General features: G+C 37.2%; 3 protein-coding genes across 3 annotated transcripts; 1 reads left to right on the forward strand and 2 right to left on the reverse strand.

Annotated features, from left to right (window-relative positions):
- Positions 1-8,999: 8,999 nt before the first annotated feature.
- Positions 9,000-16,578, reverse strand: LOC107630043 (adenylate kinase family protein). Its single transcript, XM_016333063.3, has 19 exons — positions 16,275-16,578; positions 16,070-16,171; positions 15,544-15,672; positions 15,315-15,449; positions 14,809-14,955; positions 13,941-14,015; positions 13,722-13,842; positions 13,445-13,491; positions 13,207-13,335; positions 12,046-12,081; positions 11,895-11,975; positions 11,646-11,784; positions 11,373-11,452; positions 11,047-11,112; positions 10,196-10,225; positions 9,993-10,102; positions 9,503-9,640; positions 9,379-9,408; positions 9,000-9,296 (listed from the first exon to the last, which is right to left on the reverse strand). Exons 1-19 carry the CDS (start codon positions 16,473-16,475, stop codon positions 9,272-9,274), a joined length of 1,821 nt encoding a protein of 606 aa, XP_016188549.1. The 5' UTR covers positions 16,476-16,578; the 3' UTR covers positions 9,000-9,271.
- A 2,385-nt stretch (positions 16,579-18,963) lies between these two features.
- LOC107632757 (uncharacterized) lies at positions 18,964-20,838 on the forward strand. Its single transcript, XM_016336416.1, has 2 exons — positions 18,964-18,993; positions 19,147-20,838. Exons 1-2 carry the CDS (start codon positions 18,964-18,966, stop codon positions 20,836-20,838), a joined length of 1,722 nt encoding a protein of 573 aa, XP_016191902.1.
- Positions 20,839-21,227: 389 nt separating this feature from the next.
- Positions 21,228-22,929, reverse strand: LOC148570206 (serine/threonine-protein phosphatase 7 long form homolog). Its single transcript, XM_088506903.1, has 4 exons — positions 22,864-22,929; positions 21,688-22,430; positions 21,521-21,608; positions 21,228-21,419 (listed from the first exon to the last, which is right to left on the reverse strand). The coding sequence occupies exons 1-4, from the start codon at positions 22,927-22,929 to the stop codon at positions 21,228-21,230; spliced, it is 1,089 nt and encodes a 362-aa protein (XP_088363029.1).
- Positions 22,930-23,519: the final 590 nt, after the last annotated feature.

A 23,519-nucleotide genomic window follows, 5' to 3' on the forward strand; every position in this document is an offset into this window, starting at 1 on the left:
CCATTGTAAGTATTTCTTAATTACTACTCTTTATAGTTACAATTTTGATACTCTTTCTTATAATTAAAGTCATAGTGTTAATATATATATATATATATATATATATATATATACTTTTTACAATTTTGATTTCTTGTTGATGATTTTAATGATTGATGATTGTTATATGCTTGGTTAAGTTGCTAATTGTTGCTTTTGATCATTTGTTACTCATAGTTTCAAGTATTTTCTCAATTTTACCATGATTTGCGTTTTTGCCCACCAAGTGTTTGTAGAAATGTCAATTTTGATTATGTGCTAAATTTCCACCTCTTGACTTGGGAAAAATGAGTTTATGGATTCCTAGAGTTGGAATGTCCAACATTTAGTGATAATTCTTAAATTGTAAATTGTTCTTGTTTCCACTAAAGCTAACTTGTTGTTAAGGCAATTAGCAAGTGAGTTAGGATTTGTGAATTAAGAACAACTATGCTCCTTAACCTACTCTCCGATGTGAGGGTTAACTAAGTGAGATTAATCTATTACAATTGTCATAGTTGTGGTTCCAACAAGGAAAGGATCCCTAGCTCATCCCAAGTCAAGATTCTATTTATGTTTTGAATCACACACACACATACATACATCAATCGCTTTTATAGCTTACTTGTCTATATTACATAACTAGTTCTTTAATTCCTTTATTAGTTCATTACTTGCAATTTTGAATGTTCTTTTATTCCTTTAATTATTTATCTCTTCATTGAAAATCTTGTTGCCTTCACAACCGAAATTGCACACTCATTGATCACTAGTCCTTGGGAGACGACCCGAGAATTCAAACTCCTAGTTTATATTGGTTTTGATTGTGATAATTTGTCCTTTCAAACTTTGATGTTGGTCGATTGTCAGGTTGGGACTATATTTGCAACGCTAATTCCCTCATTTTATTGAGGAAAATTCCTTACCCGCCTTAGGCCAATCACCAATTGTATTTGGTCAAGTGGACTAAAATTTGAATCTTTGATTAACTTAAACTTCCCACCTAATCTAAAACAACATATACAATTCTAATACAAACCTAACTACCCCTTCTTCACTTTTTTTCACACTCAAGCATTCTCGTTTTTATCACAACCCATATGCATTGTTATTATTACTTTACTTTGGGGCATTTTTGTCCCTTTTTTATTGGTTCCTTTTTCTTTTTCTTTCTTTTTCTTTTTCTACAATTTTTTTTCTTTTTTTTTCTCTTTTTTTTTCTTTTTGATGAATTATATACAAAGATACCAATGCATATGGTTTAAACATTTAATGCATGAGTATGTACCCAATTTCCAAGATTGCGACAAAACTTTAAAATACACTTTTATCTCTACCCAATATTCCCAAATTTCCCACAATTGAATGATAAACACTCTCACTAGCCTAAACTAATCAAAGATCCAAACAAGGGACATTTATTATTTTTTGCTTTAAGGCTTGTAATATGCTAAAATTAAGAACAAAAGGGGTTAACATATAGGCTCAAAATTGGTTAACAATGGAAGATAAAAGGTAAGGCCATTTGGGTAAGTGAACTCAATGAAATGAAGATCTCAATCATATAAATGCATTTATACACAAAATAATAGACATATAGAATCAAGCAAATCAAAGATTACAATCATAGAAAGAGAATAATACACACAAGAATGAAAATAGTGGTTATATGATGTAACCACATAATTAGGCTCAAAACTCACATGCTTATGTGTTCTTAGCTCAAAAACATGTTCCACAATGTATAATTCAAGCAAGTTCAATGAAAAAAAAATTTTACTCAAATCAATTGGGGTGCCCTATAGATAAATTCCTTGAAAAATTTCATTATTTTGACTAAGATTATTATATATGCAAATAAAAAAAATGCAACTAAAAATCCTAAAAAGACCTAGTAATAAAAAAAATTAATTGTGAAAAGCGTTGAGATTAGAAATTTATCACCCAAAAATGCCGATTGGTCGGACGACCTCCCCACACTTAAAAGTTTGCACCGTCCTCGGTGCATTTAAAGATGAGCAAGGGGGTACGGCGACTTTCCGGATTGCTACCTTCAGCTGGTGGATCAACTGGTTGCTGCATGTTCTTCCTCCCACTTCCATTTTTGCTTATGATAACTCACCCATAAAAAATAGAAAATAGCACAGTAAGACGAGAATATGCAAAAGCAAGGAAGCGTGAATTGTTGGAATGAGGTAAGAACCACTAGAATGGAGTGAGTGACTCAGTTTGTGACATTAAGGAGCATAATGTGAGTTCTAAGTTTACGCGCGGTTCAGAACACACACACTAGCATAAAAAGCTATGTCACAATTACACAAAAGAAGTAAGCACTTCACTCATTCTAGTGTGATTGAGATACTTCAAAGAAAATTTGTAGGTTAAGACAACCAAACAAGCAATAAAGAAGCATAAAAGTATTCAAGCAATAAATGAACAATTGTGAAATGGATAAGGTATGGACATAGATTGATGTGCAAAGTAACTTTAATGAACAAAATGGAATATGAAACTTACACATCAATCAATGACACACTTTGAATTTTATTTGCAATACTTAATTGAGATAGAAGTGGAAGACATGGGTGCTATGGAACTTAGGAAAAGAAGATAGAAATTAAAATTAATCACATAGCAAGCATGGTCCACAAAGCTTAGAAAGCTCAAAAATATATCATTAGGTAAACTTACGATCCAATTTCACAATTCCAAACTCTTAATGCATGAAATAGATGATGTAAATAAGGGTCAATTATAAACAAGCATCACCTAACAAGAAATGCATCGATAAAACACAAATTGCCTCATCATAGATAATGAATTCAAATCACATGCTAGCCAAAACATGTAATTTAAAAGACTTAAAATGCTTTGAAGGCGGTGTCATACACTTGGTATTCATAAATGTTAAGCATGAAGAGTTCAAAACCAAGTAAAAAAAGATAACCACAATAAAGAGATCCAACAATGAATATTAACAACATTGATGCTAAAATAGCATTCTACCAGTAATCAACAGTAATAAACAGTAAACAAGATTAATAATCCAACACTTATCATGAAAAACAAAAAATTAAACAGAAATTAAACAAACTAACTAAAAGAGTTGGTGATAGATGGTGATTAGTAGTGTTGGATGATGGTCGAAGGGAGGGAAGAAAAGAAGAGAAGAGAGAAGAAGGAAAGAAATGGAAAGAGGAGAAGAAAAGAAGGTGGGTGAAACAGGACAGGGGTCACGCGTACGCATCAGGTCACGCGTACGCGTGAATGGCAGCAATAGGGTGCGACGTGTACGCATCGTCGACGCGCACATGTGATAGCGCAGAGAGAGACAGATAACTCGTACGTGTGGGTCAAAATTGTGCCAAAGGCACAATTTCAACACACTACGCGCACAACTCTCTGGTTTTTATACTGTGCCTGGAAATTTTGGAGGTCACGCGTACGCGTGATTAAGGCGTACGCGTGGGAGGTTTGGAAACTTGGGGTCACACGTACGCATGAGGGACGCGTACGCGTGGCTGGGTGCTCTGTTTTTCAAAATTTTTCAAGTTTTAGCACCAAACCAAGCATTCCAAACATCTAAACAGCTATCAAAACACCATCAAATCTTATTTAACATACTAGACTCTCAAATAAACTCAACTAACTAAACAAAACTTGAAATTAAACTAGTTTACCAATATATACAAAAGGAAAAAGTGAAAAGATTTTATCATGGTGGGGTGTCTCCCACCTAGCACTTTTATTTATTGTCCTTAAGTTTGACTTATGGGGAGCTCTCATCAAGGTGGCTTGTGCTTGAATTCATCCTTAAACTTCCACCAATGCTTGGTTTTTCATTGTACTTCAAGATTCTCAATTAATTGTACCAAGTCTTGATGGAGTTCTTCACAAATCTTGGGCTCCCAAAATTGATCCCCTTTTTGTAATCCAAGATCCCACACTTTGTTTTCATACCCGTCTTCAAGTTGATCATCATGATTCCATCCGGGTGGTAGGCAAGACGAATTCTCATTTAGGCACCAAACTATCCTCCTAGACCCATTCAATTGAGTAGCGCACCAATCCTTGCTCCTAAATTTTGAGCTTCCAACTATAATGAGCCTAGATTTACAACGCCAACCACTAAACATCCTTCTTTTACGCTTCATTTCACAAAGCGTCCTAAGTTGGCCATTCATTTCAAGCAAACTAAATTCAAGTGGGACAATAAAGCTAAGGGATATAAGTTTTTCCCACTCAAATGAAGAGTTAGATGGCAGCTTAGGTAGAGAAGTTTCCAATGACCTTGATAGAGTACATTCCACTCCCGTCCATCCTCTTCTAGGGGCTTCCACCACTTGACAAGGTTCTTCAAGCTCTATCTCTTGCCAAGCTTCCTCAAATTCAAATGCTTCCTCACCAATTTCTTCTAACTCTTCCCCGTCACTCAAATAATATCTTGGAGGTTGAGTGAAATCTATCTCAACATCAATTCCAAGTTCAATGGGGAAGGATTCATCAAACTCAAAAGGATCATATGTTGATGCATAATCATCATAAATAGGAGGACTTGTTGCTTGTCCCACTTCTTCCAATTCTTCAATCACATTATGCCTTGGAGGTTATGCACTAGCCTCCTCAACGTCACTTTCAAACTCCATGGAAGAGGGTTTTACAACTTGAGATTCCCAAGGGCATTCAATATCTCCCAAATCTTCAACCTTGTTGCACTTCCTCCTCTTGTTGCACTTCTTGCTTTAACTCCTCTTCTTCACCTTGAAGCTCCAAATTCTCCTTCTCATTGTTCTCCTCAACTAATTCTCCATATTTAACAATAAGGGTATCTTGGATAGTTGAGCACAATAATGCCAACTGGCTCATCACTTCGATTAAGCTAGCCACGACCTCCCCTTACTTTTGGCAACAAGTTAGAAGTTCTTGTTGTTCTTACATTAGGGATTTGAGAGATTTGTCCAATGAATGTGGTGGTGGAAGAGAGGGTTCATTGTTTGGAGGAGAGGTATCATAGTTGAAAGGTGGTTCATATTGGTGAAAGTCTTGAGGTGGTGTATAAAAAAATGGTGGTTCTTGGGAGTATTGGTGTTGGAAATGTGGTGGTTCTAAATGTGGTTCATATGGCTCGTAAGGTGGTTGGTATGGTAGGTATGAGTTAGGATCATATGGAGGTGAATGGTGATAGGAGGCTTGTGAGTATGGTGGTTGAGGGCTATGTTGAGGAGGAGGGTTATAGGTATATGGTGATTGTGGTTGACAACCATAATGAGGGTCACCACATCTATTAGATTGATATGCATTAGGAGTTGGATTATACCCATAAGAAATCGGAGGAGGTTGTTGCCAAGAAGGTTGTCCATAAGCTTGGGGCTCCTCTCACCTTTGATTTCTAATTCCTTGATACACATTTTCATTGTAGCTTTCATTTCCTACAACATAGTTTGAACCAAACTCATAGTCAAAGTGATGAGAATTCATAGTAGAAAAGAAAAACAAATACAAACTATTAAGAGATAAAGAAACAGGAACCTAACTAGTGACTCAAACAAGCAAACAAACAAAGAGCAAACTATTCACAATATTTACACATATACAATAACCAATAACAAGCACACATTGCAATTCTCCGACAACGGCACCAAAAACTTGATGTAGTATTACCGTCGACTTAGAATTTTCTTCTCGGTTAGAGGAAATAACTTCGTTGCAAGTATAGTTCCAAACCGACAAGTAACATCTAATCAAAGTTTAATTTTTGGTTGTCACAAGTCCAACCCAATAAAAGTAACCGAGAGTATTAGTCCCGGATCGTTCTCCCTATGAATCACAATCGAGTGCTCAATTATTGGTTATGAGGTCAAAGGGGGTTGGGTTGATAAAACAAGAATTAAAAAGGCAAGAATTGTAAATCAAACAACTAAAGAAAGTAATTACTAAAGAGAGACATTCATGGCAAGGATTGAGAATCTAGACTTTCTATCCTAGTCATTAATTATAACACAATAATTAACAAGAGCTAATCATATTTCGTCATCTCCAACATAGGAAGAAAGTCAAATAGGACTAGTTAATCTCAATCCATAAGTTCTAATCAACTTACTAATTGAATTAGCAAGAGATTAGAGTCAATGAAAATAATATTAACTAACAACTCTAAATCACCAACATAAGTTGGGTATTAATGACTTAAGATTGCCTAATTTCTCTTTCCAAACCAAGAATGCTCAAAATCTACTCTAAAATCCAACCAAGAATTTTGTCAAACACTTGGAAGGGGTAAAATAAAAGCATGGTAAAATTGCAAGGAATAATAAAATCTACAACTAACCAATGCAAGAAATTAACAATTAACAACTAAGGAAAGCACGTTAAACATGAAATACCTCCAAATTGCATTAAAGATAATGAAAATTAACAAGAGTGCATGAACATAAAAGTAACCAAAATGAGAAATTAACAAGAAGAAATAGGAAAATCAAGACAATAGAACAAGAAATTGTAAGAAAAACTAATTGAAAACAAGAAATTAAACCTAGACCTAAGAGAAATTAACCTAATTCTACCCTAATTCTAGAGAGAAGAGGGAGCTTCTCTCTTTAGAAAACTACCTAAAGCATGATTCTAAGCTAATCTAATTGCTCTCTCCTTTGTTCCCTCTTCAATTCTGTATCAAATAGCCTCAGAAATGAGTTGGATTTGGGCCTGGAAAGCTCAGAAATCACCCCCAGCATATTCACTTTAATGAGGTCACGTGACCAGCGTCACGCGTGCGCGTCACTGTCGAATTCCCCATCACGCATACGCGTGAGTGACGCGTGCGCATCACTTGGCAAAATCCTCTCTCACGCGTACGCGTGGATGATGCGTGCGCGTGGCCATGCATCCTCCAAATGCTCATTTCTTCATGAATTCTCCACTTTGCATGCTTTTCTCTTCACTTTTTCCATCCAATCCTTGCCTTATAAGCCTAAAATCACTCAACAAACATATCAAGGTATAAAATGGAATTAAAGTGAATTAGATTTAGCTATTTAAAGGCCTAAAAAGCATGTTTTTAACTCTTAAGCACAAAATTAGGGAGAATTAGAAAAGCATGCTATTTCATTGAATAAATGTGAGAAAAGTTAATAAAATCCCCTACATTCAATACAAGATAAACCACAAAATTGGGGTTTATAAAAAAGATATACAAAAGCGATCATCGTCATCACACACTAAGCGTTAAAGGTAAGATAACATCGTATGTAGAAACAAAAGAGTTATATATAAGATCCGGAATAGATACATAAGTACTAGTCTCGACCTACGAAAAAAATGTTGGCTAGAACATAATACAAACCAAAAGTATATAAAATACATCATGTTTTTTCAAAATAAAACTTCTAAGAGGAATATACAAAACAATATCCAAAAGCGGAAAAAAGATACTACATAAAGCAAAATAAACTCCGAAATATGTCTTCTTCGTTTTGCCAAAGGAATCCTACACACTCAGCGAGGTGCGTCATGTCCTGTATCTGCACCAACGGGTGAAAACCCGAAGGTTCTCAGTAGAGTAATAATTCTAAATAGAGACTATGTAAAACTACATGAACCCACTAGGCAATCCTAATCTCAAAACTCATAAAGTTCAACCCTAGGACTTTCTAATCCAAGAAAGGTTTATTTACTAAGTTTCAGCTTTTATCAATTATCTTTAGCCTCAACTCTTTCCAACACCAAGTCATCATTTCTCTCAATATCATAATTGTTCATTTTAATAATTTAGCATCCAATTTAGTAGTGTCAAACACAATTAATGATCAAACACAATTAGGAGACAAGTATAGCAATTAACAGAATATTTAGATAGGCAAACTAAATACAATATGCTCACCCAAACAATGGTAAATAGATGCACATGATGCATGTCAATCCTATCGGCCATGAGGTCACGTGTCGGTTATTATGCCAAATCCAACACAAAAATTCGCTTGGCATCTCACAGATCGGTCTCTCGGTGCGCAACTCCAGAAAAAATATCAAGTCATGATATCATTATCTCAACGAAGAGTGCCGTCTCACTTACGGAGAATGCCGTCTCATTTTAACGGAGAATGACATTTCACCTTGCAACTAAAAGAAAGTGGGGCGGAATAATTTCCTTGAGTGCCAATCATGACTCATTTTAAGCTGTGAGACAAAATGTCTAGTTGCTCTAAAAATTTCAATAAGTATCAACTACCATTTTCCTATTCCCAATACTACCTATCAGATTGAGGCAACTAACAGCTGACTTGAAACAAAGTGCAATTCATTGGAAGTGAGCAAAAATATCACGAATTCGATTATCAAGAAGTTGAAATGCAAAATGAAGAAACAATAACCACCTAGTTAACAATGAAACTAAGCTCCAACCACAAAATCCTGTCACAATCAAATTCTAAAAAATTTTAAAAATCCATCACCAAAAACGTAAACAAATTATAAAACAGAAGATACGCATCGTAACTTTTTTCCAGAAAAATATTTGTCCTCATCTTCATTTTGGTTATGATGCACAACATACAAGACCAACCCTACAATAGAGGATAAGCCAAGGAATACTCAAATCCAGTAAGAGAACCCCCACTAACCAGGTGCTGAAGGCAGCCTGTCGTCGAATCTTTTGGCGGCTGTGTCTACAGTTAAGAGATGAATCTAGGATTATTCATATTGACCCATGAGTTCGATTTGATCGAAAATCCATCAAAATCGATTCTTTTTGAGGCATTAATAGCAAGGGATCATGTGATTGAGTTGCTGTATTCAGAGTGAGTGAGCAAATGATTTTGCCGCCGGCGGCCAATCACCACCTCAGATGGCAGGTCGTTGTTTGATGGGTCAATGATGTGTTTGTCATCTGGTTGTGATTTGTGAACTTTTACCAATACGAGGTTGTTAACAAATTATTAAAAATTTTGTTGTCAATAAATAAATATAAAATTATAAATTGGGACAAATTTATAAATATTTTGGACAGCTCCATTCAATGGAACTTTGTATAACAGATCCATCAAATATTTACTTTGCCATGATTCTTATGAACTCTTCTCGTTCCCTATTATTTGTACAATAGTGATTAATCTTAAACAAGCCGATGCACCAGTAGCAAGTTGCACAGTTCAAGCTCTGACATCGACATTTTCATATAACCAATCCGCGATAATAAATTACATAGAAAAAAACCCGATCATGGAGCCAGGTAAGGATAACCCACAGCTCTTCACTTTGCTCAAAAGATACCGCTCAAAAAACCCCTACAAAACAGAGCGACACTTCAATATACAAGGCTACTGAAGATAATAGCTTTAGAAAAAACGGTTAATGGGTATAACAAACCAAATCCCCGAGCCCTTCCTTGTTTCGTTTCTGCAAACATTTGGGACAAACAATAAAGTCATTACAAAAAGGAATGGTTTCATAACATTCAGCTTATAGAAAAAAGGACACATGTTGTTGTTACCTTGGTTTTCCTTCAAAGGCGTCGTTTATTTCATCGGTAGTAGGCCTTTCAAGAAACGTCGACAAAATGACATACTTCTCCTTCCCAGATGGGTCATCAACTCTCTTGTACAACTCATAACGGTATGGATAAGACATCCTAAATCATAAGTGCATTGCAGCACTATAGTTAGATGTCATACTTCTGCATTCCTTATTCTAATTCCAACAATCGGTTAAAATTTCCAGATAAGCAAGACAGTATATTAATGTTTACTAATAATAGTAACCAGATGATGAGAGTTAAGTCGAAATTTTTTCTTATGGAAAATGTCAAATTTGATTTTGTTTATATCAAGTAAGGCATTTAATAATATCTTCTAGATATAGTTTCGGTAAAACCATCTTACTAATTATACAATCTAATTAGAAGTTCAGTGAAGAAGAATGATGGGAAGCAAGCCGAAACATGTATAAAAGCACAATCATGAAAATATATGCTGCCTGCTAACCTGATAGCTCCCATGATGGGATACTGGGTTCCCGCATAATAAAGAAGCCGGAAAAAGTAGCAACTTTCAAAAGATGCTGCATACTTGAGTCTCTGGTCTCGTCCCATTGTCTAGCAAGATTAAGATGATAGATATATAACCTTACATTTTGTATAATAAATGGTTATCACTTACCACCAAACTGCTGGGCGCTAAGTACTTACTTGCATAATACCACTAGAACCAGGTAAATCCTGAACTCAAAGAAACCCAGAAGTGTGTCAGTTTAAGATTAGAATAATTAAATGTATAAATAATGTTTAGAGAGAGGCTGTTAGTTGCAATACAAACGATAAAGCTATTATGGTCTTGGGGAAGATTTTGAAAGCAAAAATATATTTTGTAATGAATTAAAAAACTATATCTAGTTTGTAACAAATAACTCCCTCGGTATCTTCAATCATAACATCTATTTGCAATGTGTAATTGGTGATTTCGCCACTTAAAAATGTGGAATATCAAATAGCTCAACAGAAAAGTGTGTGGCAAGAACTAATTTACTTAGTTTTGCAAAACTAGATGCAATCTAATACAAAGAGCTCCAACAATCACAACAGATGCTCCAAGAATAATGAAAAGTTTCATATCCACCACCACCATAGTCACCATAATCATAGCCACCATAAAATGCATCTCATATATAAGGATAGGCTTAGCAATTAGTTAGTAGTTTCTATGTTGGTCATATTTTACATATCTCAGCACTTAGTATACTGATTTTCATTTTCAACATTTTCATACCAGTCTCTTTTTCCCAGGTTTTTCCTTTTTTTTTTTTTTTTTTTGCGTGTAAACCACCAGGATTTGGTCATCATCATCATCATCATTATTATACCATTTACATGAGTTGGAATGAGATCTTGCTTTAAGGTGGAAAATGCAAGTGCCAAACCACTTGAACCAACCAATCGTTCAATAGGTAAAAGGTATAACAAAAATAACAGATAACTAGTAAATTGTATAAAATTTCATTGAACAAATTTGAAACTATAGCAAAAGAAACTGAAAGCAGAACCTTAAGCCTGGCATTGATTAGAATAACTGGTCTGTGTTCAGCAGCATTTGTCATTGCTCTCAGATCCTGAACATCCCGTCTCAAAGATATCAGAGTGGAAAATTTGTAAACAGGAGAAAAACATGTACTTCATAGTTCATCCTATTCATAATGAGAGTCATTTTTCCTTTCCAAATACATTAAAAAAATTTGAATAGGAAAAGGCAAAAAAGGAAAAAAGACGCTCATCAGATGTGGTATAATCTATAAAAACACAGGTACACACACAGGCTTGGCAGATGATATCACTAGAACATGTCTGTAAGACTCCGACTCTAGCATCTTACATCAATGATACAATTCCCTACAGCATTTTGAGGAGCAACCAAGATATACAAGTCATCTTGCTCTTCAACCTCTGCAGCACCTGTGTTTGAAAATACAGGAGGAAATTCTATGCTTAGGCATATATCACAAGAAAAAAGGAAGAGTATATCTGGTATACTAATAATCTTTTTCTTCCCACATCATGGCATCCAAACAAGCATCAAGTAAAAGTGTAAAACACAATGAATCTAATAAAAAAAGCAGTGTCACAGAGGTTACTGCACAAATATTACCTATAGAACCAATATTAATGAAGGTTCCTTTTGCACCATAATCACCCCAATCCATGAACTCCAGAATCTTTCTACTTCCAGCAAGCTGCAAAGGCATTCCAGCAAGAGCACCTTCTCCCATTGACCCTTGTACACAGACCTACATGATGATGTAAGAGATAGTTTAAACTTTAAACAACACTAAGTCTAACATTTTATTCTCTAGAAACAAAAGTGTTATATGTTAGAAATAGAAAACAAGTCGTATACCTTAACACGTTTTCCATCATCAGCAAATGAAAGGGCAAGACCTCGAACAAGTTCCATCAAGGTACCTATTCGATAAACGTCCTATACGCCAAACTATATGATCAAATCAAGACATTTAAAGGAAATAAAAGGAGAAAAAAAGTTCACATACCATTTCTGGGTTCAATTCAGGAATGTTTATGTCCACCTGTTTGATGGAGTAACAAATAAAGCAGACATCAGCTGTGGCAGTAGGATATAAAGAAATACCAGCTTTAGCCCCAAGTTATAACATAGTCTCTATATGCATGCTAAAATAATTCAAAATTGAGTCCCGCTAGGGAGACAATGGACTATTTGTACAATGTATACAATGGGCTATTGAGTTACAAAATAAACATCCCCCATACTATCTAGAATAACCATCCGAGTATTAGAGATAATAAATATCTTCCCAAAAGCTTAAACTGATTTTGGGGTTCACCAAGGATCGAACTCTTGATTTTTCGGATCTAACGCTCTAATACCATGTCATGATACAACTCATCCCAAAAGCTCCAGTTGATGAGAAAAGGTAACACTAATGATTATATCTCTAATACTCTCTAAACCTCCATTGTACACATTGTACAAATATGCCATTGGCTCCTCATACTTTCCCTTCAAAATTAATTTCTTTTAGGGTGTGTTTGGAATCCCTAGGAATTGGAAATGATTTGATTTGTAAATCAAATCTCATGTTTGGAATAGATAAAAATTAAGAATTGATTTGATATTTAAATCCATGGAATTTACAATATAGCTAAAATCAAATCTCTTTATTTTTTTAGGGGATTTGATTGGAGTTGAAATGATTTGTTGTGCTAAAAATGTAAAAAGCTATTTTTACCCTTTAGGTATTAGTATAAAAGAAAAGGAATTTGGAGAAGGGAAGAGGTGGTGGTTGTGGGATGTCCAGTGGCGGTCAGCGGTGGTCCAGTGGTGGTCTGGCAGTTGTACAGCGGCAGTCCGGCGGTAATTATTGGTAGTGATGAAAAATCGTATGGTAAATAAAGGATAAAAATGTAAAATCAAATTATTATATCAATTTTTAAATCAAATCAATTCCTATTTTACATAATTACTTCCAAATACAATAATTCATTTCCAATTCAATTTATTTCAAATCAAATCAATATCAAAATTATTTTGTTCTAAACACACCCTTACATTTGAATATCGGCTAAAGAAAGCAGAACTAAGAATGACAAAGTTAAAGTTACTAAACTGGTTACTCATTCAAATAATAGGAAGCACTATATACACTACAAATATTTCTGATAAAGTGCCTTACCTTCAACCTAGTTTTTCCATCATTGACAGCCCGTTGTGTAGCTTTTATCACATCATCGTAAAAATATTGTCTAATTTCTCTTGAGTGGGGAATGTTATTTAGTCTAGTAGGAATCCCTCTCCACTTATCCTATAACAAGCTAAAGCAAAATAAGAAATAACATACAGAGGAGGGTTTCACAGAACATGAAGGAGTACTAATGAAGCCAATGCCTTTTAAAATGTACAACCATATCTACCTGCCTCGAAGACCCTGATCCCTTCTTTGTATCAAGAATCGATTTTTCTGAACAAAAAGAAGTTAGCAAATTATCTTAATTAGTATGAATTTTTCAGGCTTAACTCTCATCAACATTACCAAGTTTCAAATTAATGTATATCCACATTTTCATAAGAAAACTGAAAAACAGAGAGATGGTATCAGCTAGATATAAGTTGATGAATGATATGCAAGCAAACTATAATTTTATGAATTCCCTACAAATATACAGCAGGGTAAAGTTTGATATATGCAACCTAATGTCCTTTGAATCTCCATTTCTCCAGATTTCAATATTTTCCCTTTACTCTGTTGCAGTTGTGATAGTGAAGATTCAACTTCTTTGAAAACTTCCTCCTTTGAACGGCTGCCATCAATCTGAGCATATGACAATAGATTGTAAGTGACAAAAAATCCCACTGGTTCACATTGAGAAATGGAAGCAAACACAGCAAAGAATGTTAATATCAAAAGACCTTCTTTGTTATGTTTGAGTAGGAGGAAGATGCGGCTTCTGCATTTTGTTTATATATTTCTAGGCGTGATTTGACCTGAAAAGAATCAGATTAGTATACATAAGATATTTCAGAAGGATACTACATTGGCTTAACAGCAAAATCCTTAAACTACAGCGCAACAAGAAGCTCAAACAATTCTCTTTCAGAATGATTAACTTTATTACTATGTTCTCTTCATCTAAAATAAGCATAGAAAATGGAAAAAGGTAAGAAAAAGTCTAGAGGGCCAGCAACTTTGTTAAATTCTGGCCAGCATGTAACTAGCAAAGAAAAGTGAGTCATTGGATTAAATCTCACACTAATCTCACACCATTAAAACCATCATTGATGGCTATTTGATGGCTACAAATCACAAAAGTTGCTGGCCCCCTAGCATTCCTCAAAAGGTAATTCAATATAAGCTATCATTCGCAAATGACTTCAATGATATTATACAAGGAAAGGTGATCCCCAGAAAAAATTCGGAAGAGTCATAACTCATAATGTGATAAAGTAGGACAAAGATTTCCAAGTAGTAGCAAACTAGGTAGCAGATACAGTGACGGAGGGTACACACAACATGAACACAATTAAAAATTGTAGGTCATAGGCACAACATATTTTAATTAATTATTTTCTTTTTTAAGTAAAAAAGCCTTTTTATTCATAAGATCATATATAAAATCTCCAAACTCAACTGTCATTCGCTGTAACAGATATGGATCATTTCATTTTGAGTCAATTGTTCATGATTGCATTCCAAAACAGATAAATTTTGAGCTGGTTCATCTTGGTAAGCTACCTACAAACACCAGTAAAGAGAAAAATAAAAGGGTAAAAGTCATACTTTTTCTTCAGTGTCATCAGGACGCATGACCAGCCTGGCTTTGATTTCTTCAGATTCCGGTGGAAAAAATTTTAGATGATAAATTTTCCCTGTCACTGGGTCTAACCTTCTACCAACACATCTGTCGATCAGAATTTCATCAGGAACCTGAGTATTAGAAAACTTACTAACTCAGCGAGGAAGACAAAAATATTTACTTTTGCTTAATACACATGCATGTCATACATATTGATGATAAATAGTATGGCAGGCTCATTTTTTGTTCAATAAGTAAATAACACAGTAGTATCATAATATGGTTATGCATGCAGGTAACATAAAAATTTGAGAAAGGAAGGGAGGACTAAAGAACTTATTGTACTTGCCAAAATAAATAAATAAATAAATGAATATTAACTATACATTTTGCAGAAGGAATCTTGGCTTAAATTGAGAAGATTGTGTAAATTAATAAGAAGCATAGGAAATTAATTCTGTAACAATGTCAGTAGTAAACGTTGGCATACATCTAATACAATATACAAATCAGGTCGTATCTGCATTTTCTCCAGACTCTCAGCTTGGGAAAAAGTCCGAGGGTAGCCATCAAGAAGCCAACCCCTTTGTTTTGCATCTTCACGAGATAATCGTGCTGCCACCATCTGCAAGGAATAAACAGATAAATAAAGCATTCATTTCAGCATATAAATGTAGGGTACAAAATGAAATTGAAAGGGGAAAGGATTTTGAAAATACAGCTGTCACAATTTCATCGGGAACCAAACGACCAGAATTCATGAACTCCTTTGCTTTGTTTCCAATTTCCGTCCCAGCTACAACTTCTGCTCTTAGGAGATCCCCGGTTGATATGTGCACCAATCCAAACTGCACAATAACACAACTTGAGCAACACTACAGCATATATTTCCATTATTACATAAATTAGTAAATAAGGAATTTTTTTATTTAAATAAAAAAACGCAACTACTTGATTTAAAATGTAAAATTGTTTTGAACCTAAATTAAACAAATTCATGAACTTCAGCTAGTACATGTTCAACAACTTACCTGCACACCAATGTTTATGAAAACAAAAAGGTAATGAGTGCCTTAAGAACAAGATCAGTGATCATAAAATATTTCTTATTTAATTAATATACTGAGAAAAACTATTAAATTTTTATAGGAGGCAAAAAAAAAAATTGAAGCAGTGTAATCCTCCCTAACATTACGCCGATGATAGAGAAGAATAACAAATGTGAAACATGGTGAAGTAAAGGACCTTTTGGACAATCAATTCACATTGAGTTCCCTTTCCTGAAGCAGGTGCACCAGATATCATAATCTTCAATGGCTCGCTGGTGGAACAGTTCACTTTCAGCGCCTTATCAAAAGAAGAAATAAGAAGAAAAGAGAATGCTTACGGGTCAGTGAAATAGAAGAAAGCGTGGAATAAAGAGAACTGAAAGAGGACAAAAAATGTTAACCTTGGGTGATGTTAGTGCAAAATGGTTATGAATGTGGAGGTTGTTTAAGCGGAGAGGTCGAGTTTGGAAGGAGAAGTGGCGGAGTGGCAGCCATGCGTGACGGGATGAAGAAGGTGAAGAAGCAGAGAGAAGAGAAGGAGAGGGAGAAGGGTGGAGAGTGGTGGTGTGGTGGAAGGAGGAGGAGGGTGAAGAGTGCAGCATCCTTTTGTTGAGTGTTGAGAGAAGGAAGAAGAGATTTTCTAGAGACTTGGCATTTAGTTTAGTTTAGTTCAGTTGAGTGGCTGAGGCTCACACTTGACCCGCACCAGCAAGAAGCAACAACGGCCACCAACTTCATCAATCTCTAATTTCTGGCCTTTTTTTTTTTTTTTTCTTATATGACATTATATTAATTATCAAAATGTCACCATTTTTGTACTTAACTAATAATAATTTACATCTATATTTACATAGATTTATACACACAAAATACATAGTTTGTTATATTTATCAAAAGTAAAATTTATTTATTAAAGACAATTTAGTATTTATGTTGGCCAATTATCGATTAAAATTACTAAAAACTGCTGATTTTCAAAATTTTCTATTATTTTAGCTCTTCGCCACTGTCGACAATTTATTTTAGTCTGAGATTTATGCAATCACCCAATGTAGTAATTGAGATTCTAATTTCATCATTATAGTCCTCCAGATACAGCTCGACACCATAATGGTCTCTAGACATCTTTTTTATTATGAGTTAGTTATCGCCGTACTGACTTGGCATTACTGTGCCACGCTGGAGGGTGTCAAAACGTTGTCATTTTAGTTTAGCGCCCAAATTTGGAGAAAATGACGCCATTTGGATTAAACAGAAACACTCCACTCGGTTTCTCCACTTTCGAACTCCCTCTCCTTCTTCTTCTCTTCAACAATGGCATTGCCATAGGGTTCCGTGGATGAAGTCAAAAGTTTTGAGAAAAAAAAAGAACATCTGACTCAAAGACTGAGTTAGTCGTTCGTCTCCTCCATTTTTTATTTCTCAAAAACCAAAAGATCACAAAAAATAAAATCAGAACCTGATTTTTCCAATGAGTCAGTCAAAGAACAACACGAATTAATAAATCAGATCCTATCCCTGTGCCTCGAAGACGTAGACCTCAAAGAATGTCACCTGAAATTCGCCGCCACGATTTTCTCCGATGATGATGATGATGACGATGACGAGACCGCCAGAGATTGGGTAACAACTCGTGGCCAGTCGCAGTCGAGGGAACCTCCAATGCCGTGATCGGGATTGAGTCGAAGAACGAGCCGTCGAGCATATGCGGTTGAGAAAGGATGTGAAGCCAAGGGCGACGAGGTAAAGGTCTATGGTAAAAGCGATGGCGACAAAGTAGAAGAGATTGTGGACGAAATTGGGGTTGGAGAAAGAGCTAAAATGGGGGAAGGTGAAGAAGAACCTTGGTTTTTTTTATGAATTGCAAGGTTTGAAAATTGAAAAACCCTAATTTTTTGTTTTCATTATGGCCAGTTTCTTTCTTAATTTGTTATTAAGAAATCGTACTTGTTTATTTGTACTAATAAGGTGTTTTGCAAATTTATGTTATAAATTAGAAACAATAATCAGAAGATTGAGTTCAACCCTTGCGATTATGCGTTTGTGGTGGAAAAAAATGATGGTGGAGGAGAGAGGAGAGGGATGAGATAGTGTAGGAGAAGAGACTAATTTGGATCCAGCGTGACACCTAATAGCACATCAGCATTGAAATAGCTGAGTCATCATCAGAGATGAGCCTAGGGATCACTATGGTGTCCGAAACTGTATCTGAGGAACTACAATGATGAAATTGAAATATGAAGGATTACATTGGATAATCTCGTGAATGTCAGGAACTATTAAGGGAATTTACTCCATCTTATTTTCGTTTTAGCGTTGCTGTCTTAGAAAAGCAAAGTGGCTCACGTCTCCCAAAGAAAGCGTTATGTGTTTAGGAGGCGTGGACCAATTTGACTTCTCTAGACTAAAATTGATTTGCACATTAATTCTTCTATCCCACATCTAATAAGTTAAGTAGACCTCTCTTTCTTCTCTCATTCCATATTTTTGCTTCTCTCTACGAAAATTCACTTTCTTTCTCTAAAATTTTTCTCTCAACATTCTCTTGAATCACATTAAGGTTAGTAATTCCTTCATTTACTATTTTATTTTTAGTTATAATTGCACACATCTATTATGATTATTTTTATGTGTATATTAGTTTATGTAGTTTAGACAATTTTAGAGTTATGAATGATTCTGTATGACTTTTAAGATAGTTGAAATTAAATATTTTACATAGATTAAATTAGAAAATCAAAAAGTATGTTATTGGGCAATTTATGTTATTAAATTGTTTCACCTTCAATATTACGCAAATGCATTGTTTCCAAATCCAATACGCAAATACATTGATTCACTATTTTATATAAACCGCTACTGGCAGTAGCGGTTTAGAGGTGTGCATAAACCGCTACAACTAGCCACGGTTTACGTGTGTGAGTGTGTGAGTGTGTGAGTGTAAACCGCTGCTGGCAGCAGCGGTTTACGTGTGTGTGTGAGAGTATAAACCGCTATAGGCTATAGCGGTTTACGTGTAGTGTGCTGAATGGGGCTGCCTATATAAACCATGGAGGGGCCAAATGTAGAGAGGTAGAGTGTTATTCACAAATGGAGAGGGAGGATAGTTTTGTGGCTCTGGTTCATTGCTTTGGAAAAATTCAAAAGAGCAAAAGGCATGGTGTAAAATTCACAGATTGAGAACCGCTTAGTATTTTTATCCGATCGTCGAATACGTTGGCAGAGATTAAGCTAAGCATATTACGAAAGCTCGGTACCTGTGGGACGAAGTAGGTAAAAAAGTTATTTTACAAGATTTCCATTGCCGTTGTGTCAACTGGTGTGAGATATGAGACCTTCGTGATCGGGTCGGATGAAGACCTGCAGGTCTTGTTTCACTGCAGGCGTAGTTTTCCGGAGGTGAGGATACCTGAGCTGCTTGCGAAGTTGGAAGATGGTGTGGATAGCTCTGGGACATCGGCACCGAATCCTCAGTCGATCCCAGCGGGTGGTGCATCAACATCGATGCCTGTGGTAGCAGCGGCAGTTCCGAATGCTGAGCCCGAACATGCTGGGGCTGTTCATGCATATATTGCTCCTGTTGTTCCTGATTTTGAATGCGATGCCGGACCGGATCGATTTGAGAATGCACTGTTTGACGATGATTCGGATGAGGAGTCTGTCGATATTGGTGGGGACAGTGATAATGATATTCCAAGAGGTGGACGTTCAACCCATGGAGGTTCCAGTTCTGGAACACAAGAGTACCCTCCCCACCTCTCTTCTTTGAACTTGGAAGCCATCGGCCAACACCAGAATGTAGATGCAACATTCGATGGGCAGGGGATGCATGATGGGACACCTATGACTGAATTTCAGATTGGCCAATCGTTCCAGAGTAAAGAGGAAGCCGTGTTGAGTGTAAAAGATTACAGTATTCGGCATGGAGTTGAGTACAAGGTTATGGAGTCCGACAATCTGAAATACCAAGGGAGATGCAAGGAGTTTGGTAACGGGTGCACGTGGTTTATTCGGATAGTCATGCGGAAAAGGAAGAGCACATACGAAGTTAGGAGGTACAACGGTCCGCACACGTGTATGGCCACATCGATATCAAGCGACCACAAGCAGCTTGATTATCATGTCATCTGTGCGAGAATCTATCCATTGGTTAGAGCTGATGCGTCGGTGTCGATTAAGGTGTTGCAAGAGGCAACGGAGGCGACTTATGGATTCAGGCCTAGTTATCGGAAGGTGTGGTTGGCGAAGCAGAAGGCAGTAGCGCAAATATATGACAATTGGGAGGAGTCATATGCTGATCTGCCTCAGTGGATCCTTGGGGTCACATGCACGATGGAAGGTTCCGTTGCTCTACTGAAGACGTCCCCGGTTAGGGTGGGTGACCAAGTTGATGAAGATAGAGTCTACTTTCATCGGATGTTTTGGACATTTCCTCCGTGTATTGAGGCATTCCGCCACTGTAAGCCGCTCGTAAGCATCGACGGAACACACCTCTATGGCAAGTATGGCGGGACATTGTTGTTGGCGATCGCTCAGGATGGTAACTCGAATATTTTTCCTGTTGCGTTTGCACTCGTGGAGGGGGAAAATGCAGAGTCTTGGTCATACTTTCTTTCAAACCTTAGAAGGCATGTCACTCCACAGCAAGGTATTCTCGTGATCTCTGATAGACACAACGGCATCAAGGCTGCACTAGAGTCCCCAGATAGTGGTTGGCAACCTCCCCATGCTTATCGGGCATTTTGTATTCGGCATGTTGCTGCAAATTTTGCCCTCACTTTCAAGGGACAGGATGCAAGGAGGTGGCTGGTAAATGCCGCGTATGCGAAGAGGGAAGCAGAATTCGACTATTGGTTTGATATAATGAGGACAGAGAACCCGGCCTTGTGCGATTGGGCAAACAGAATGGAATATGAGAGGTGGACACAGCACAAGGATGGGGGGGGAGAAGATATGGTCACATGACGACCAACATTTCTGAGTGTGTGAACTCTGTCTTGAAGGGCACAAGAAACCTACCAGTGACGTCTCTGGTTAAGTCGACATATCTCCGGCTGGCGGAGTTGTTTGTTGTCCGAGGGCACACGGCAGAGGCACAGTTAGGGTCCGGGCACCGGTTTTCACAGGCACTAGTTAAGGCCATTGAGCGTAACCTGAAGGATTCGAGGTGCTTCATCGTGACTGTGTTTGATAGACATCACCTTGACTATACAGTGGCTGAGACGACTCCCACCGGCAAATTCTCTTTGGGTAGCTATCGAGTTTCTCTAAGGGATCGCACCTGTGATTGTGGATACTTCCAGGCGCTGCACTACCACTGTTGCCATGCCCTCGCATGCTGTGCGCAGTCACGGCTAGATTGGGTCACTTATGTCGATGAGGTGTACACCCAACTGTGGAACAACCCTATCAACCTGATGCCACTCGATGACCGCAAAGTATATCAAAGTAGTCACCGCTCGCCATATGCGACTATGCTCCTCTGTAAGTATCTCTGGATGGACCACGGCAAGTACATCAAGTGCGGAGTAGGGCTCCCATACAATCTGAAAATTCAGAACTCATCATACATTACCACAACAAGTATATATCTAGTCACGACTAGAGAGCAAACCAAAAATGAAACTCTAACTGGTATAAAACTTACATCATGAGCGGTCAATCGATCCAATGCAAGCCGATACCTTATGACCCTCTGCTCCTTTCTATCGTTAGGAGGTAAGTAGGCAGACCAACTAAATTTAAGTCATATGAGACACAAACTTAAAAAAATGCCCAAGAAATTTGTAAACATTAAAAAAGCATAACACATACCTGGATGCCAGCGGGAAAGAGAAAACCTCAAACCCGGACAGCCTCAAAGACGGAAACCGCCAGAATATCCAACTCTGTAGCAACTGGAGTGGGCCCGCAAGATTAGTCACATTTCTGTTCGCTACCCGACACATGCATCGGTACAGCCATGCCAAAGTGGCCGACCCCCAGCTATACCTCCCCATGTCATCAAGGTTTGCCACAAATGGCAACCACCGTATATGTACCCGGTTCGCACTCTTGTCCCCAAATAACTGGGTCGATAACAGCATCATGATGTAGGCCCATGCGTAGATGCGGACAGTCTCCTCGCTCGCATCTGGTGGTAGCACCCTAAACCTCTCGTGGAACCATGTAAAGTGTACTGTCATCTGCTTGACCTTATTCGGTGGAGGCCGCTCACCGAATAGGTCCTCAAACCACTCCCAAGCTGGTCGACCACCCTCCATGTATTTCTCAAACTCACCAAGGCAACCACTCACAGCCTCCCCATCCACAGGCAGCCCTAGCTGAAATGCCACGTCCTGCAATGTCACTGTGCACTCTCCGAAAGGCATATGGAACGTGTGCGTCTCAGGACGCCACCTCTCAACGAACGCACTAACCAGTGGCTCATCCAACCAGAACCATTGGCTGTTTAGCCTGGCCAAATGGTACAATCCAGCCCTCTCTAAATACGGGATGATCCTTTCATGCATGGGCATATTCTGTTTCCGTCTCACACTGTATATACTCCTAGTGGGCTGCACAGAACAACAAAGAAATACAGAGTCCAATTAAATTCTCCTATCCTTAAAAAAATTCCCATATCTAACTGGATACAAATATCTTAAACCATATTATGAAGCTTTAAAATTTAAAACTTCATATCATACAAATACCCAAACCAAACTAAAATAATTTACTAACGTCAACTATCCCTTTCCCTAAACTAAACCAACACCGTGTAGCATAACATTCATTGAAGGGATTTGAAATTCAGCTAAGTAGTCATATTTATAACTTAACAAGAAAAACTCAAAATACTAAACCAAACCCAGTAAACTAACATCCTAGCATGCGAAGCCTAATTTCAAACTAGAGGGAATAATCTATAAATTCTAGTTCGTCTACCTAACCTACCATTTTTCTGACTAACATATGCAAAGCCTAGAAAAAAAATAAATGTTAACTAACCTTGTCACCAATAGAACCGGCAATATGCGCAACACCGTTCAGTCGGTACAGGGTCCTGCCTGCCATGATAACTCGTCAGAAGTCGCCGCTGAGATACCTCGGACCCGCTCTCAACTTGCTCTGATCTCTCTCTAGAATTTCCTCTCTCTAAAAAACTTCACAAACCCTCTAAATGCATAATCCGTGGCTATAACCACGGTTTATATAGGCAGCACACTACACGTAAACCGCTATAGCCTATAGCGGTTTACACTCACACACGCACACACGTAAACCGCTGCTGGCAGCAGCGGTTTACACTCACACACGTAAACCGCTGCTGCCAGCAGCGGTTTACACTCACACACTCACACACGTAAACTGCGACTGGTTGTAGCGGTTTATGCACACTTGTAAACCGCTACTGCCAGTAGCGATTTATATAAAATAGTGAATCAATGTATTTGCGTATTGGATTTGGAAACAATATATTTGCGTAATATTGAAGGTGAAACAATTTAATAACGTAAATTGTCCTGTGTTATTGTTTGAATGTGTTATTAATTTTAGATTATATTTTTGTTTGGACGAATTTGCATGTTGTCATATAATTTTTAAGTTTGTTATTTAGATTTTATTTTTTATTAAATTAGGTTAATTTAGGATATCATTGTGTT

Source organism: Arachis ipaensis, chromosome B3 (genome assembly GCF_059453495.1).
Source record: "Arachis ipaensis isolate K30076 ecotype BB chromosome B3, ASM5945349v1, whole genome shotgun sequence".
NCBI classification, from domain to species: domain Eukaryota; kingdom Viridiplantae; phylum Streptophyta; class Magnoliopsida; order Fabales; family Fabaceae; genus Arachis; species Arachis ipaensis.